Source organism: Eptatretus burgeri, chromosome 7 (assembly GCF_056783735.1).
Source record: "Eptatretus burgeri isolate ZD-2024b chromosome 7, Ebu_testis_v1, whole genome shotgun sequence".
Taxonomy (NCBI): Eukaryota; Metazoa; Chordata; class Myxini; order Myxiniformes; family Myxinidae; genus Eptatretus; species Eptatretus burgeri.
This window is the reverse complement of record NC_140967.1, coordinates 41,684,188-41,701,434: the sequence shown is the minus strand read 5'-3', so window position 1 is coordinate 41,701,434 and position 17,247 is coordinate 41,684,188. Positions and strand designations below refer to the sequence as shown.

Sequence of the window (17,247 nt, the reverse complement as noted above, 5' to 3'; positions counted from 1 at the left end):
GGAGATCGCACAAGACATACTGGAGACTGTGAACAGCGATCCCAACTTCTTCAACACAGTGATCACTGGCGATGAGACCACAGTGATCCGTCATTTTGTCAAAAACGAAAATCCGACGGCGCTCACTTACACTTCCTCACTCATCGGCGGTCTGTCGGTGACTGACAGCTTCTGCAGGCGGGAAAATATTCACGCATACGGATTAGGATCGCCTACATACGTGCACCAAACAATGCCTCCCTAGCTTCATTTGTTTACGCACGAAAAATTAAGGTTGGATACTTTTTGAACACACCTCGTATATTTATATACTGTATATATACGCACGCGCGCGCACGCACGCACGCACGCGCACGCACGCACGCACGCACACACACACACACACACACACACACACACACACACACACACACACACACACACACACACACACACACACACACACACACATCTGGGAGGGCTCAGTTCCACCCTCTGAAACCCACACATGGAGATAACAACCAATGACACACGTTGTCAAGAGGTTCCTCATCATTCATTTCCACACTTCAACAATCAGAGGCTTATCAGGTTCATTGAAGCAGTAAAACGTTACAACCCGGTCCTGAAAATATGATCCTAGAAAAAAAAAGTGAAGCTGAATAATTGGAGCCCTGAGAGGACTTTGTTGCATCGTAAAATATTTTACCACAGACACCTCAAAACAGCCAAAAAAAGAAAATATAATTTAACAAGAATGCGTCGATGGATTGCCTCTGCCAGTGTTGGATGTGAACCCACTGTTATGTTGGATATGAATTAAAGGTCACACGAGAAAGAAAATAGAGATAATTCAAAGAAATAAACCATCATGTGCTTCCAACTCAAGTTATAATCTGAAAAATTCTATTCAAAGAGCATATGACCTTTGACCCGTTGAACCCAAAGTCAAACTGGTTTATCATTGTATTATCATAGTACCTACAGTGCCTTCAGAAAGTATTCACACCCCTCGACTTTTTCACATTTTGTTGTGTTACAGCCTGAATTTAAAATTGATTACATTTTTTTAAAAATTGCCAATGATCTACACATAATACCCCACCAATGTCAAATGTCAAAGTGTAATTTTGTTTTCAGAATTTTTTACAAATCAGTTCAAAATGAAAATCTGAAATGTTTTGAGTGAATAAGTATTCAACCCCTTGCTATGACACTCCAAATTGAGCTTGGGTGCATCCAATTTCCTTTGATCATCCTTGAGATGTTGCAACAACTTAATTGGAGTCCACCTGTGGCTAATTCAATTGATTAGACATTATTTTGAAAAAAAAACACACCTTTCTATATAAGATCCCACAGTTGACAGTGCATGTCAGAGCAGAAACTCTACCATGAAGTCCAAGGAACTGTCCGTATAATTCCAAGATAGAATTGAGGAGGCGTAGATCTGGGAAAGGGTGTAAAACAATTTCTAGAGTGTTGAATGTTCCCAAGAGCACAGTGAGCTCCATTATTAGGAAATGGAAAGAATATGGAATGACCGAGACTCTTCCTCGGGCTGGCCGTCTGACCAAACAGAGCAACTGGGCAAGAAGGACCTTGGTCAGGGAGGTGACCAAAAACCCAATGACCACTCTGACAGAACTACAGAGTCCCTTGGCTGAGATTGGAGAACCTATTGGAAGGACAAGTCTCTGCAGCACTTCACAAATCGAGGCTTTATAGGAGAGTGGCCAGATGGAAGCGAGTCCTGAGAAAAAGGCACATGACGGCATGCCTGGAGTTTGTAAAAAGGCACGTGAAAGACTCTGAGAGCATGAGGCAAAATATTCTGTGGTCTGATGAGATGAAAACTGAACTCTTTGGCCTGAATGCAAAGCACTATGTCTGGCAGAAACTGAGCACTGCTCATCACCCATCGAACACCATCCCTGCACTGTAAAGCATGGTGGTGGCAGCATCATGCTATGGGGATGCTTTTCAGCGGCAGGGACTGAGAGACATGTAAGGGTAGAGGAAACAATGAATGTAGCCAAATACAGGCAAATCCTTGAGGAAAACCTGCTTCAGAGTGCAAAAGACCTTAGACTGCGGCGAAGATTTACGTTCCAACAGGACATTGCTTGGCCAGCAATTCTGACCCATGATTCTCAACTCATTCCCATCCCCAAGCATACAACCAAAGCAACACTGGAAGGGCTTGAGAAGAACGTGAAAGTCCTTGAGTGGCCCAGCCAAAGCCCAGACTTGAATCCCATTGAGAATCTGTGGAAAGACTTGAAGATTGCTGTTCACCGACGTTTCCCATCCAACTTGACAGAGTTTGAGTAAATCTGAAAGAAAGGATGGGAGAAAATCCCCAAATGCAGTTGTGAAAAGTTGATGCAAGACCCCAAGAAGACTCGAAGCTGTAATCGCTGCCAAAGGCACTTCTACAAAGTATTGACTCAGGGGGTTGAACACAGTAAACCCTGAAATATCGCGGGTTTCTACCAATCACGGGCAACCTATTGTGTTCCGATTTAGTTATCGCAGTACGTATTTTTTTTTGTCCAATCGTGGTTTTTGAGGTGAGAGGAGTCATTGTTTGCTTTTGCGTGAACAGTTACCTCCCATCACGAGCCTTTTTGTTTCATCGTGCACCGTTAATTGTAGAAATTAGACCAGCATATGGAAATGAAGCTAAATTTAATCATGAATCGTCATCAAACAAGAAATGACATACGGAGATTCTGTAATACTAGATTTACAAGATCTAGTAGACACAACTGTTAATATGGCACCCAAACGTAAAATGATGGACAAAATTAATCGTGCCAAAAGGCTGAGAAAGGTTATGACATTGTGCGAAAAAAATCGAGTTGTTGGATATGTTAGCATGAAGAGAAAGTGCGGCATCTGCAGGTCACTATTATGGGATCAATGAATCGACTGGTAAACGTGAGTCAAATATCTGTGCAAGGGTTCCTGCCAGCAAGTGCAAAAAGCCTCATTCCAATCCTGTGATCCTCATATTGGTAGTGGTGGTGGTCATATGGCAGCTTAGCTGCCAGAGGAGCTATCATTTCTTGAAGCGCGACTGTGTCGCTGATGCAGTGCCCCTCTACCAGCACACACACACTGGAACTGGTACTCATTTCACCGACCTCGGAAGGATGACAGACTGAGTCAACCCCCTGGTGTATTAATTCAGTGGCCCAACGGGGCTTGAACTCAGGACCTTTTAGATCCCAAGCCACTACCCTAACCACTGTGCCAACACCAGGCTGTCCTCATATTGAAAAGATGGAAAAAGCACTTATTATTTGGATCAGAGGCCAAACAGAAAAAAAATGCCTTTGAGTGTACTGGTGTACAGGAGAACCCCTTGTGGATCTACCCAGACTTTGAGTGGACCAGTGTATAGGAGAAATCACAGCAGTTTTACCAATGTTCTCACGAGGCACCTGGAAACAAAGGCTCCAGTTCAACCATGGCTCGTGGAACTAATCAAGGTGAAGGGATTTATGCAGGAGCAGGTATTTAACGCTGAAGAGATGGGATTATTTTGGAAGAGGATGCCATCTCGTACCTTCCTGTCCAAGCAGGGAAGATCTGCTCTGGATCAAGGTGGCTAAAGATCATTTTATCCTTCTTCTATGTGGCAATGCAGCAGACGACTTTGTCGTGCTCCCGGTGATCCAAAATCCATTGCAAGTTCTACATCCACATCTTTCAAACCTCCATCCTCCCCCCACAGGAGCATCATCGCCGAGCTAAGTCTTGTGTTTTCTATTTACGTCTGAGTACAGTACGAACAGAACGTAATATGTTTACCCTCCCTCATCTCGCTGTTTTGTGATTTTTTTTTGTATACATTGTCAAGGCTTGTATAAGAGCTAACACACAACACAAAGCAAGGGGGACATGAGACAAGAGGGGCAGGAGAGGGAAGGACAAAACAGTGGGGAACAGAGACATTAGGAGATCTGTGGAAGGGAGAGGGATGGGGCAGGGAACATGGAGTATACAAGTTGGATATTACAGGGACTTTCAGGAAGGAAAGCAGGGAATTTGAAGGAGGTGGGTTTGGGGTGGATTAATGGGGGTAGAAAAGATCGAGGTTTTGGATGGGGAAGATAAGGGAAGTGATTAATTTAAAATGTATAACTTGTGTTTTTGTTTAACTTACACCATATTTATTGTATTTACATTTTTATTATCTTGCCAAAACGAAATTTTTGCAAGATATGTTAGTCAGCTTGTATGTTTTTTTTGTTTGTTTGTTTGTTTGTCTGTAATCACGTATAAAAAATTCTGCAGAGCACAGTTATCATCGAAAATTTTTGTAACTTCGCATATCAGAGGCCTATAGAGGTCCCTTTCAGCGCATAAAATTTTGAAGGTCAAGGTTAAAGGTCAAGGTCACTTTGTCGCAAATCAAGGGAGTCGACGAAACCCTTATTTTTTGAATAATTTTAATCGAATCGTCTCCAAACTTTATGGGAATATAGTTCATGGTCTGGCGCTCAGCTGATTAGTTTTTGGTGGCGATTGCCCTTGACCTTCATGGTTAGCACCTCAGGTCAAACATATTTGAGCCCAAGGTCAAATTTTCAAGTTTTAGGAACCATATCGTGTAGTACCTCAAATTGAACACCTCGATGAGTGCTTTCTAGATATGTCAAGCTTGAGACATTATGACGTCATTTGGTGATGTTATGAGGCAAACACATATTTTTCATGGTTACTCTGTAGAACGATTCTCATCGGAATCTCTCGTAGGCAGATATTCCTCAAGGAGTCGCTCCTGGTGGATAGCAGCTCTGTTCACCTCAGTGTGACCTTAAAGAAGTCACATGTGGTCATCTTTTGGCAAGATACGGGTCACCCTGCGGGTGACATTGGTTTATTTCAATGTTAACATGCTTCATATATTTACATGTTTATTTCAGTTGTAATGTGTTTATTAATGGCTGCTGTCGATTTTCCTCGATATTTTCTTGAAGTCCACAAACCGAACCTCCCTCTTCCTACTGGCCCTTGGTTTCCATGATCGCAGTTTTAACTATCAGGGCATTTTTCAGGAACCTTACCCCCACGATATTGGAGAGTTCACTGTACATATTGACTCAAGACATTTCTGCTTTTCATTTGCAATTATTTGTAAAAATGTCCAAAAACAAGTTTTCACTTCATCATTCTGGGGTATTTTGTGTAGATCAGTGACAATTTTTTTTTAAATATTTAATCCATTTTAAATTCAGGCTGTAACACTACAAAATGTGACAAAAGTCAATGGCTGTGAATACTTCCTGAAGACACCATACTTGTAGCTAGTTTGGTCAAAATCCCTTCAGTGGTTCACAAGTTATCGTGGTAACGAAAATCTGCGACGCACACACAGCTGGTTGGACAAGCCGGAGGCATAAAAATATAAACACAAACACACACACACACACGTATACCAAAGCAAGCCATAAGTGGTGTAGGCATTTAAATCACACAACCAGTTGCCATTAATATTCCACAATGCTTTGTCAAAGCGTGTTTAGGGCATACTTTGGCACTATCTCAGGCGAGCTGACAGAGTTCTGTGTAGCTTGATTGGTCCAGAGTAAGGGTGTGTGCCTCGTGGTAAAACGTATCCAGTGTTGCAAAGAAAGGGGTGGTGTGTATGTTCCGGGCTGTTATTTGGTTGCAGCTGGTCATCAAATCACGTAAACAGTAGAAATACCATGGTGTAGAAGTAAACGATAACATACTGAGACTCAATGGGGGTGTGTTGAAAGGAATCGTCCAGAAGTAAACTCAAATACCAGTAATATATATGTGTGTATATATATATATATATATATATATATATATATATATATATATATATATATATATATATATATATATATATATATATATATATTTGCCATTTTCAGATGTTTTGACGAATACACAAATGTTGAAGAGAATGTATAAATGTTCGGTAAGGAGCCATCTATTTATCACGAAGGGAAGGTAGATGCAAAATTAATAATACTAAAATGGAGAAAAGGAGTTAAAGGGAGAATTATAGAAAAGAAATGACAGGGGAGTGTGGAGAGAACGGTGAGGACAATGGTAGAAGTTAGGGAGAACGAGGAGGGGCATGTGTGGAACAGATATGGAGTGGGGGAGGGGGTCAAAATTACCTTAATAAATATATGCTCTTTTCCAAAGCCGAGACTGAGGTGGTACTGAGAAAATGTCATCAACAGACTTCAAATGCTGCAATCTGGTGGGTATTTTGATTGTCTGTCTCTGTCTGTCTCCTGTATAAAACAAACATCTTTAAAATGAGGTGAACTCTTCGTGGTGAGTACAAGACAAAGTCTGGCTGCAAATATTGCAGCAAAGTTAGATCAGTCTGTCTTCAGGGAACTTAAAATAGATACTCCTGAACCCATTTCTAGTGGAATTTGCACTTGTGTTTTGCAGCACCGAGGTATTTATTTTTTGGCAGGCACGTGATCACTCTCCAAATCAAAGCCAAAACTTTTCGAATCCGACATGTTGAAATTAAACACTTGCTGGCTATATAAGTAGAGCCCATTGATATTGCAAAAAGCGATTGGTCAGATTGTGCATCACTGACCAATGTGGATAGAACTCGTTTGTGTATGGGGTTCACGTAAGCTACATTTCCACAGCAACACAAGTCATGGATATCCATTAGGTTTGTATGGTGTAATCTTTTGCACAAAATTCTGAATAACCTAACTGCAAGACTTGTCCCAATAGCTGCAGAAGAGCCTTGTACATGCGAAAAGTCATGTTTGAGGCGGTGTGTGGAGCATACACACATACCTGTGAAGCCTCAAGCATGCCTAGTAGGTGAGACTTGACAGGTATGTGTGTGAAACACAAACACACCTTTCCCCTTCCATCCTCTTACTCCTTGGTCGGCAGGATGTCTCAGAGGTAGTGCACTCACCTTTGAGCTGTCTCAACTTGGTTCTGTTTCCAGACAGCCTATAGGTTGTCATTGACATTTCACAGGAAGGATATTGCATCAATGAACACACCATCCCTGAAATCGAATGTGAGGCTAGGAGACTTCCACCATTTGCTTGTGGATCTTAAAGATCAGATGGTCTCTTGAACAAAGAGTAGGTGATTGTTCCCAGCCTCTTAGCCAAATTCGAATGTCCACCTTAACCCAAAGGGGAATTGTTTCAGCAATACACATGCACTACAAATAATGATGCAATCAGCAGAAAGGTACTGAACACAAATTAATTAATCTGCTGCAACACTCTTTTCTTCTCTCCATCTGTCTCCCTCCTTTCATCCTCAGTATTTTTCTTTTCTCAATTTAGCATCTACTGTGCATACTTAACAAATAGATTGTCCCTTGCATTCCTCCACTACCATTAAAACCAATCAACCTAGTACTTGAACCACCTCAAAAACCCCCACCTCGAAGCTGACCCGGCACAGCCCAAGTAAAAGCACCAGTTTTCATCAACTCATTTCGTCCAGCAGATTTGGAATGCATCCCAGTTAATGCAATGGACGTTGGGTTCACGTTGGCCCGTCAGCACCACAGCTGGTCCACATTGGCCATTGTCCAAATTCCTGTATGCCATGTGGCTGCCGTTGGACTGACATTGGTAAATAGACGTCACTTTTACCACAGACCAACATAGGAAATCCTCTTGTGACCATTCCAACTTTTGGTAACGGGCCAACGTCTCTGCTAGGTGTGATAGAGGTCAAACACAAACAGACAGACACTTCTCAAATTATGTGTATATATATATATATATATATATATATATATATATATATATATATATATATATATATATATATATATATATATATATATATATATATATATATATATATATATATATATATATATATATATATATATATATATATATATATATATATATATATATATATATATATATATATATATATATATATATATATATATATATATATATATATATATATATATATATATATATATATATATATATATATATATATATATATATATATATATATATATATATATATATATATATATATATATATATATATATATATATATATATATATATATATATATATATATATATATATACACATATATATATATATATATATATATATATATATATATATATATATATATATATATATATATATATATATATATATATATATATATATATATATATATATATATACACATATATATATATATATATATATATATATATATATATATATATATATATACACATATATATATATATATATATATATATATATATATATATATATATATATATATATATATATATATATATATATATATATATATACACATATATATATATATATATATATATATATATATATATATACACACATATATATATATATATATATATACATATATATATATATATATATATATATATATATATATATATATATATATATACACACATATATATATATATACACACATATATATATATATATATATATATATATATATATATACACACATATATATATATATATATATATATATATATATATATATATATATATATATATACACACATATATATATATATATATATATACATATACATATATATATATATATATATATATATATATATATATATATATATATATATATATTACTAGCGTGGATCGGCTCACTACGCTCGCGCCTCTCCACACGTCGTTGCAGATTTGGTGTGTTGGCATGATTTACATCAATCATAATACAAACATTTCTTTTCTACAAATTTATTTGTAATATTGGTGATATTACATTTATTTGTGACATAAGAAGGTCCAAGTAGTCGAAATAGTTATGGGTCTAAGCTGTCTAATCTGTCTGAAGGGTGTAAGGGGTGTAAATGGTGTTAAGGTCTAAGGGGTCAAAAGAGACTTCAGGATATTTTGGGTCTTCAGGATATAAAGGGTCTTCGGGGTCTTCAAGGTCTTTTGGATCCTCTGGGTCTTTTCGGTCCATGGAGACTTTTGGGTCATCTGGATCATCGGGGTCTTTTGGGTGCTCGGTGTCTTTTTGGTCCTCTGGGACTTTTGGTTCATCTGTGTCTTTTCGGTCATCTGTGTCTTTTCGGTCCTCCAGTACTTTTGTGTATTTGGGGTCTTAAGGGTCTTGGGCATTTTAAAGTGTTCAATGGTCGAAGGGGTCTCGGCAGTCTAAAGCGTCATAAGGTGCATTCCAATAGTACGTAATTAATAGACGTATGTATGTAAAGTCAGGGTGCAACCAGCGTTCAAACAGCACGTAATTAATAGACATATAGTCACTCGGATTCACTGTTAAAAGGAACATTCCATTGGTATGTCATTAATAGATGTACGTGCAGTCTGCAACCAATGTTCAATCAGTACGTAATTAATAGACATATAGTCAGACAGCTTTGCTGTGAAAGGAACATTCCAATAGTATGTAATATATAGATGTTTGTGTGGTCTGCAATGAACGTTCAAACAGGATGTGATTATTAGGCATATAGTCACATGGCTTCACGGACTGACTGATGGATTGATGGCTTCATGGGCTTTTCGTCGTGTGTGTGTGTGTGTGTGTGTGTGTGTGTGTGTGTGTGTGTGTGTGTGTGTGTGTGTGTGTGTGTGTGTGTGTGTGTGTGTGTGTGTGTGTGTGTGTGTGTGTGTGTGTGTGTGTGTGTGTGTGTGTGTGTATTGTTGTGGGCCGAGGGTCGGGTGAGAAGACCACTATATCTCGGTTCCCACGAGACTCCTCAGAATTGTAGGCCGTCGCACACGGTGCGGCGGGTCGCTTAACCGACCTAATGTGTACACTAATGTTAAAATGTGCAATTTATTTTTTCAGTTAAAAAACAATTAAAAAGCGAACTTAATATTTGAAATGTAAAAATCTTGTTATTATTGTGATAAGCACCTTTATATATAACAGAAGGAATGAAATCGTTCGATACAGCGTGGCAGGAGGCCGCAAAAGAATGATAGCATAAGAAGAACTTAGCTTTCGGCGATCGGCGCGAAATTCCATGATGGGCGGAAATTATGTCTTTCGTTCGTTCGTACATGAGAGGGGCACGTTTCTTGGGTTCTTTTCCGTCAAGCAATAAATTCAATGGTTTTCACATATATAACACATTAGTTTCACAAATTTACATTTAAATACTCGGGTATTTCCGTCAATTGTCGCCATTTCCGTCTAGGTTACGCACTGCCATCTACCGGACGCCGTCATTGGCTGTCTTGAGGCACGTGGGGGGGGGGGGAGGCACCGGAGACGTGGTAGACACCGGGGACATTTCAAACTCGGTGCAATTGTATACAGCGCACGCGCTGTAATAATATTGATAATAATCTTCTGCAATCTTACTTATGCAGACAGGTGCCAGGACACACACACAAGCACACACACAAACACAGAAAACCGGATGAAGAGGAGGTTTTGAACCAGGAGGGGAAAGGAGTCGAGGCTACGTACTTGGTACCTTTGTGCTTGATAGCACGACACGCCACCAATACGTTGGGGGGGGGGGGATGCTCCATAGTGCGGCACCCGACAGCTGGCACGTTGTCTCTGGATTCAGCAGAGTGTGTGGAGACCGTGTTCGGAAAGGAGGGGCTTGAGTGGAGAAGGGACGGAGTTCAGGGTGCGTGGACGGAGTGGTAGGCGGGACCAGGTAGGCGAGTGGGGTTGACATCGTGTGGGTGGAGATGAGGAGGCAGAGTCCAGAGAGCAGGAGGTGGGTCGTGCCGAGGGACGAGGGCGAGGCCAGATCGAGCGGGTGCAAGAGAAAAGAGAGAAAGGCGGAGGGACTGCTCCGACCTTTATAGGACTTGCAGTGTGGGGGGAGGGGCCACCCCAAAGCGAACGTCATCTCCTGAATCGGGGGCTCCAATTGGCCCCGACCCCGCACGTGGCCCGCTAACTTTGGCCAGAAACCGCCTCACTTTGTTTCCGGCAAGGTCATCTCAGACAGCGGCAATATTCCGCCCTGACCCCACGACATGACATGAATCGCTCACACCAAAATTGGCACGCGAATCGTCCTGCAAAAAACCCCGGGCCGTGCCCTGGTGACCGGCCGAGGGTCCCGCATGCCCGCTCGGGCATTCGACCAGCGCTGATCAATGCGCTCGCTCTGCGCGCGTCAACATGGCCTGCACTGTACATTCCCCGGCACGATCGCAGCTTTGCTGGCCGTAGAGACAAGAAGACGTTCACCGTTCATGGAGAAACTGCTGCTGCCAGTGAGGGCCAAAGGTACATCGTTACAGATAAATCCATTCATGTTTCGCGAGCGGCGTACGTGTCTGCTTTCGAGCACATTCCATACAGTGTGCGCAGTTCAGCCATTACGCATGTGGGCAGCGCTCACGTTCGCACGAATCCGCTAGCGAGTGCGCAAGGGCGAACACCGATATGTGACGGATATTGAAGTTGAAAAGGAACGAGCCGCTTTTACTCCGCACACTTGTATCCCGCCCAACATGGCGTGGAGTCATCTTTATCGGCCTCCGTAGGCGTTTCATGCAGCATGGGCGTCGTGCTGGCTGTGTTTGTGTTGTGGAAAACACCATTCGTGCAGCCTCTTAAGAGGTATTCATTCATATGCCTTTTCAATGCAACGGGCAATCTTCCCCAGATCATCGGAAGCTCGAGTCGATAATCCCGCACTGCAAAGTGCACTATATGACTCGCTGCACACGTTGGGTTTTGGGCTCACTTGGGAACGAGGGCTCTATGCTGCAGTTTCCTCACAACGGCGCCGCACACGCTGGCCTCCATGAGGGCCCACCTCACAGCGAAGGCACACGTGGATGATTTACCTCAGGAATAATGAGACAAAAAGAAGAGTGGGGACGAAATGAAGAAGAAAATGATGTAAGCAAACCTAGCTATTAGATCATCGCAACACACTCCCTTGTTGTCCCGTTCGACAAAAGGAAAGGGACTATCTACACATATAATAATGGAATAACTGTCTTGGCACCACTGTCTGTTGGATGCATGCAGTTCAAAGAACCGCAACAATATATATATATATATATATATATATATATATATATATATATATATATATATATATATATATATATATATATATATATATATATATATATATATATATATATACATACATACATACACACACACACCGATGAGCCAAAACATTATGACCATCTACCTAATATGCTGTTGGTCCTCCATATGCCGCCAAAATAGCGCTGACCCGCCGGGGCATGGACTCCACAAAACCCCTGAAGGTGTCCTGTGGTACCTAGCACCAAAACATTAGCAGCAGATCCTTCAAGTCCTGGAAGTTGCGAGGTGGAGCCGCCGTGGATCGAACTTGTCAGTCCAGCACATCCCACAGATGCTCAATCGGATTGAAATCTGGAGAATTTGGAGGCCAGGGCAACACCGTGAACACTTCATCAGGTTCCTCAAACCATTCCCGAACAATGTGTGCAGTGTGTCAGGGCGCATTATCCTGCAGAAAGAGGCCACTGCCATCAGGGAATACCATCGCCATGAAGGGGTGTACCTGGTCTGCAATAATGTTTAGGTAGGTGACACGTGTCAAATTGACGTCCACATGAATGGCTGGACCCAGGGTTTCCCAGCAGAACATTGCCCAGTGCATGACACTCCCTCCACCGGCTTGTCGTCTTCCCACAGTGCCTCCTGGTGCCATCACTTCCTCAGGTAAACAGCACACACGTACACGGCCATCCACGTGATCTAAACGAAAACGGGACTCAGCGGACCAGGCGACCTTCTTCCACTGCTCCAAGGTCCAGTTCTGACACTCGCGTGTCGACATTGCAAGCGCTTCGACGGTGGACAGGGGTCATCATGGGCAATCTGACCAGTCTGCGGCTACGCAGCCCCATACGCAGCAGGATGCGATGCACTGTAGATTGTGACACATTCCTCCCGTGACCACCATTAAAATTTGCTGTGACTTGTGCCACAGTAGACCTTCTGTCGGTTCAGACCAGATGGGCTAGCCTTCATTGCCCTCACGCATTGATGAGCCTTGGGTGCCCAACACCCTGTCGCCGGTTTGTGATTTGTCCCTCCTCGGACCACTGGCGGTAGGTACTCACCACTGCCGACCGGGAGCACCCCACAAGCCTTGCCGTTTCAGAGATGCTCCGACCCAGTCGTCTGGCCATAACAATTTGGCCCTTGTCAAAGTCGCTCAGGTCTTTACTCCTTAATCCAACACATCAACTTCAGAAACTGACTGTTCACTTGCTGCCTAATACATCCCACCCCTTGACAGGTGCCATTGTAACAAGATAATCAATGTTATTCACTTCACCTGTCATATCAGTGGTCATAATGTTTTGGATCATCAGTGTATGTATATATATATGTATATATATATATATATATATATATATATATATATATATATATATATATATATATAGATATATATATATATATATATATATATTAATATCAGTAAGTTTATTTCTTGCAAGGTTCACCTTGTAGCACATTTCCCTTGGTTCATCTGCAACCTGTAATGCTCAATCATTCAAATTCTTCTCGACAGGCAAGTAATAGAAAAACAAGGAAATAACTCCTGCTTGAGTTTATTTTTTGTGGAAACGGATAAAGGAATAGACAGATTTTGTGATGATACATACAGTTGAAGAGAAACAAAACCGGAAGTGAAATACCACAAGATGGAAACAAAACACTTGGACATTGTCATTGCGTGTGAAGCTTCGGCATGTGAGAAGCCAATAATTAATTATGACTAGCGATACCCGTGCACATGCACGGGATAGCAGTACAACATAGCTGGTTGCAGACGACAGACCGTACACGGGGAATGACAAAAATACGCATTGTGCAAAATGCAAGTGGTACTATGGAACGCCAAGACTTCCCAAACATTGTCGGAATGTCCGCTAAGTGCCACAGCAATTTCATAGGGATCGTGTGACGGCGAGCCGAGTTTTTAGTGTGCAAGCTTGGTATTATAATAGAGATGACATGCATGAAAAAACAAAAATCATTTTGATGTCGTTTTATGAATGGGATGACATCAGCTCATTGTGATACCAGTGATATTGATGAACTATGAGGTTGAGGTTCTGTACAAAATGATGTTTTAATGGAAATACATTTGCCCCTCATACTCTGATATCTCTCTCTCTCCCTCTCTCTCATTCCTTCCTAGATTTGGGGTCTGTACAAGGGCATAGGTTCTCCAATGATGGGTCTTGCATTCATAAACGCCATCGTTTTTGGAGTACAGGGCAATGCGATGCGCCTTTTGCAAGAAGATTCTCCCCGGAATCATTTCTTGGCCGGCTCTACGGCGGGAGCTATCCAGTGCATCGTGTGCTGTCCCATCGAACTTGTAAAGACGAGAATGCAGCTACAAGGCACAGGTGAAAAGGGTCGCAGCCGTACCCGTACCTACAGGAATTCCCTCGATTGTCTACGAAAGATATACCGAAAAGAAGGTGTGCGAGGAATCAACCGTGGTCTGGTGTGTACATTAATCCGTGAAACTCCTGCTTTCGGCCTGTACTTCCTCACGTACGATGGGGTTACGCGTGCACTCGGATGTGAACCCGAGGATCCTCATCTCATTCCCAAGCTTCTCGTGGCCGGCGGCATGTCTGGGATCGCATCGTGGCTATCTACGTATCCCTTCGATGTGGTTAAATCGAGGTTACAAGCAGATGGCTTTGGGTCTCAAGCACGATACAGAGGGATCGCCGACTGTTTCGCACAAAGCTACCGCGAGGAAGGCTTTCGTGTATTCAAACGAGGTTTGGTATCAACTTTGCTTCGGGCATTTCCCGTCAACGCGGCCACCTTTGCAACCGTCACACTCTTTTTGGACTACATGCGCGCAGGAGAGAAAGATGAAGACCTTGATGGGAATGCCAGACTTCCCACTGCTGTTACTACAGCAACAGCCACGCATGTTTCCTAGCCATCTAATCTTTAAATTTTCTTTCCTTTTTCATTGTGTCTGCCATTTTATGTGGGTGGCCTTGGCCAGGACATTAAAGGATGGAAAGAGGTGAAGAAAGAGAGAGAAAAAAAAGAAGTTCTGCCTGGTATATCTTTAATAATTTGGAAACACTATTTACTTCCCCACAAAGAACATTATCCCGTCCATTTGAAAACCTGTTGCCTCCCTGTCACTTTACCTTGACTCCAGTTGTATCATCTCCTTTGTCTCATGTCCACAGGGTTGCTATTTTTAAAGCAGACTATCTTTAACGGAAATATTTTATACAAGATTTTCCATCACAAGAGCAGGTTTTAAGACTATAAAATACAAATGGATATATAAATATTCTATTTATTAGTCACATGCCAAGACTGTGAAATTTTAACTGCAATATCGTGCTGCTTTTTCCATTCTCCTTTAACAGCCACAATTATTCCCACATTATTGTGGGGTTGGCTTAGGGAAGCTTGGTCCAAGTCTTTCAGGAAATGGCTGGCCAGGCCTGTCGTTTAACCAAGGTTTGGGAAGGAATTTGGAATTTGTAAGTGGTGCTGGTGACAGCGCGCCAACTCTTTGCGAAGGACACCGTGGGGTCTTTAACTAATGGCGGAACACTCGTTTAACATCCATCCGAGGGACGGCACACACATCGATGAATCGCCCCGCCTGTGAAACACTGGGGATGGCAGCTTATAGGGTTGGGATTCAAACCCAGGCTAGACAGCTTAGATGCGAGTGTACGTACCTCGAGGTTGCCCTGCCAGCCTGGTGCTGCTTTTCCATTGCTGTGCCTTGAAAGATCATAATCACTTGAAACAACCATATGGAGAAAAGGGTGGAATCTACAGAACATCGACTTGAGTTATGCTAACTACCATGGGAAACAAGGAGAAGTTGACGTTTCAGGTGTTCACGCTTTTGCTCTGACGAAGGGTTTTACATCCGAAACCTCAGCGTCTCCTTGCTTCCCACGAAGGTTAGCATTCGTTTTTACCTATCCGACAATTGAAGGTCGACATTATATTAGCATTTAGAAAGTACAACCCCATATCATGTTCTAACTATCTTAACATAAAAAATGACCCGTATCTTGCCAAAAGGTGACCACATGTGACTTCTTTAAGGTCACACTGAGGTGAACAGAGCTGCTATCCACCAGGAGCGACTCCGTGAGGAATATCAGCCTACGAGAGATTGCGATGAGAATCGTTCTACAGAGTAACCATGAAAAATATGCGTTTGCTTCATAACGTCACCAAATGACGTCATAATGTCTTAAGCTTCACATATCTAGAAAGCACTCATCGAGGTGTTCAATTTGAGGTACTACACGATATGGTTCCTAAAACTTGAAAATTTGACCTTGGGGTCAAATATGTTTGACCTCAGGCACTAACCATGAAGGTCAAGGCCAATCGCCACCAAAAATTAATCAGCTGAGCGCCAGACCATGAACTATATTCCCATGAAGTTTGAAGACGATCCGATCAAAATTACTCAAAAAATAAGGGTTTCGTCGACTCCCCTGATTTGCGACAAAGTGACCTTGACCTTCAAAATTTTGTGCACTGAAAGGGACCTCCTATAGTCCTCTGATATGCGAAGTTACAAAAGTTTCCAATGATAACTGTGCTCTGCAGAATTTTTTATACGTGATTACAGACAAACAAAAAAAAAACATACAACCTGACTAACATATCTTGCAAAAACTTCGTTTTGGCAAGATAACAAATCGACTTGTTATTCGACATGATCGGGTTCGGTTGTTACTCAACCAAAAGACCTTGGGCAAATGTATTTATAACGTGGATGACCAAAGAAAAAGCACATGAAATGGAGCTGTAGACAGGTGTGAGAACAATAATGATCATCAATATGCCCCAGCAGAACCTGCAGCACTGAAATGGGAAATTTGGAAACCAGGCAGGGATAACTATATGGTATTGAAGGGGTGAGATGAAGCGTAGGGTTTGGTTTGAAGTGTTGGAGACATTAAAACATCATCTACTCTAATATTTGACTTTCACTCCAAATATTTGTGGACTGCACACGATGTTTCTATTTGTGCTATTAAAATACCCATCTGTACAAGGTGAAGCATATTGAAACGTATACATCTTTACACCAACAACAACGCCACTCGGAAGGAGAAATGGACAAATTCTTATCTTGATAAAATAATAGACTTTCATTGACTCATTGTTGTAAACACCACTTCACATGTATGATTGATTACTCTATTGAA

The 17,247-nt window shown here is 41.6% G+C and overlaps 1 protein-coding gene across 7 annotated transcripts in view; it reads left to right on the top strand.

The window, feature by feature from the left end:
* The window catches only part of SLC25A29 (solute carrier family 25 member 29), a 79,978-nt gene that overhangs the window by 62,679 nt on the left and 52 nt on the right, over positions 1-17,247 (top strand). For 5 of the 7 annotated variants that reach the window (XM_085888153.1, XM_085888155.1, XM_085888151.1 and 2 more), the window contains one exon: positions 14,211-17,247. This exon is cut by the window's right edge and continues 52 nt beyond it. In XM_085888153.1, coding sequence (XP_085744279.1) covers positions 14,211-14,978 — 768 coding nt within the window. In that variant the 3' untranslated portion in view covers positions 14,979-17,247. Of the gene's footprint in view, positions 1-3,634; positions 5,792-5,890; positions 6,233-14,210 lie in introns of those variants that run through there. The other 2 variants (XM_085888154.1, XR_015060030.1) reach the window with 2 other exon arrangements.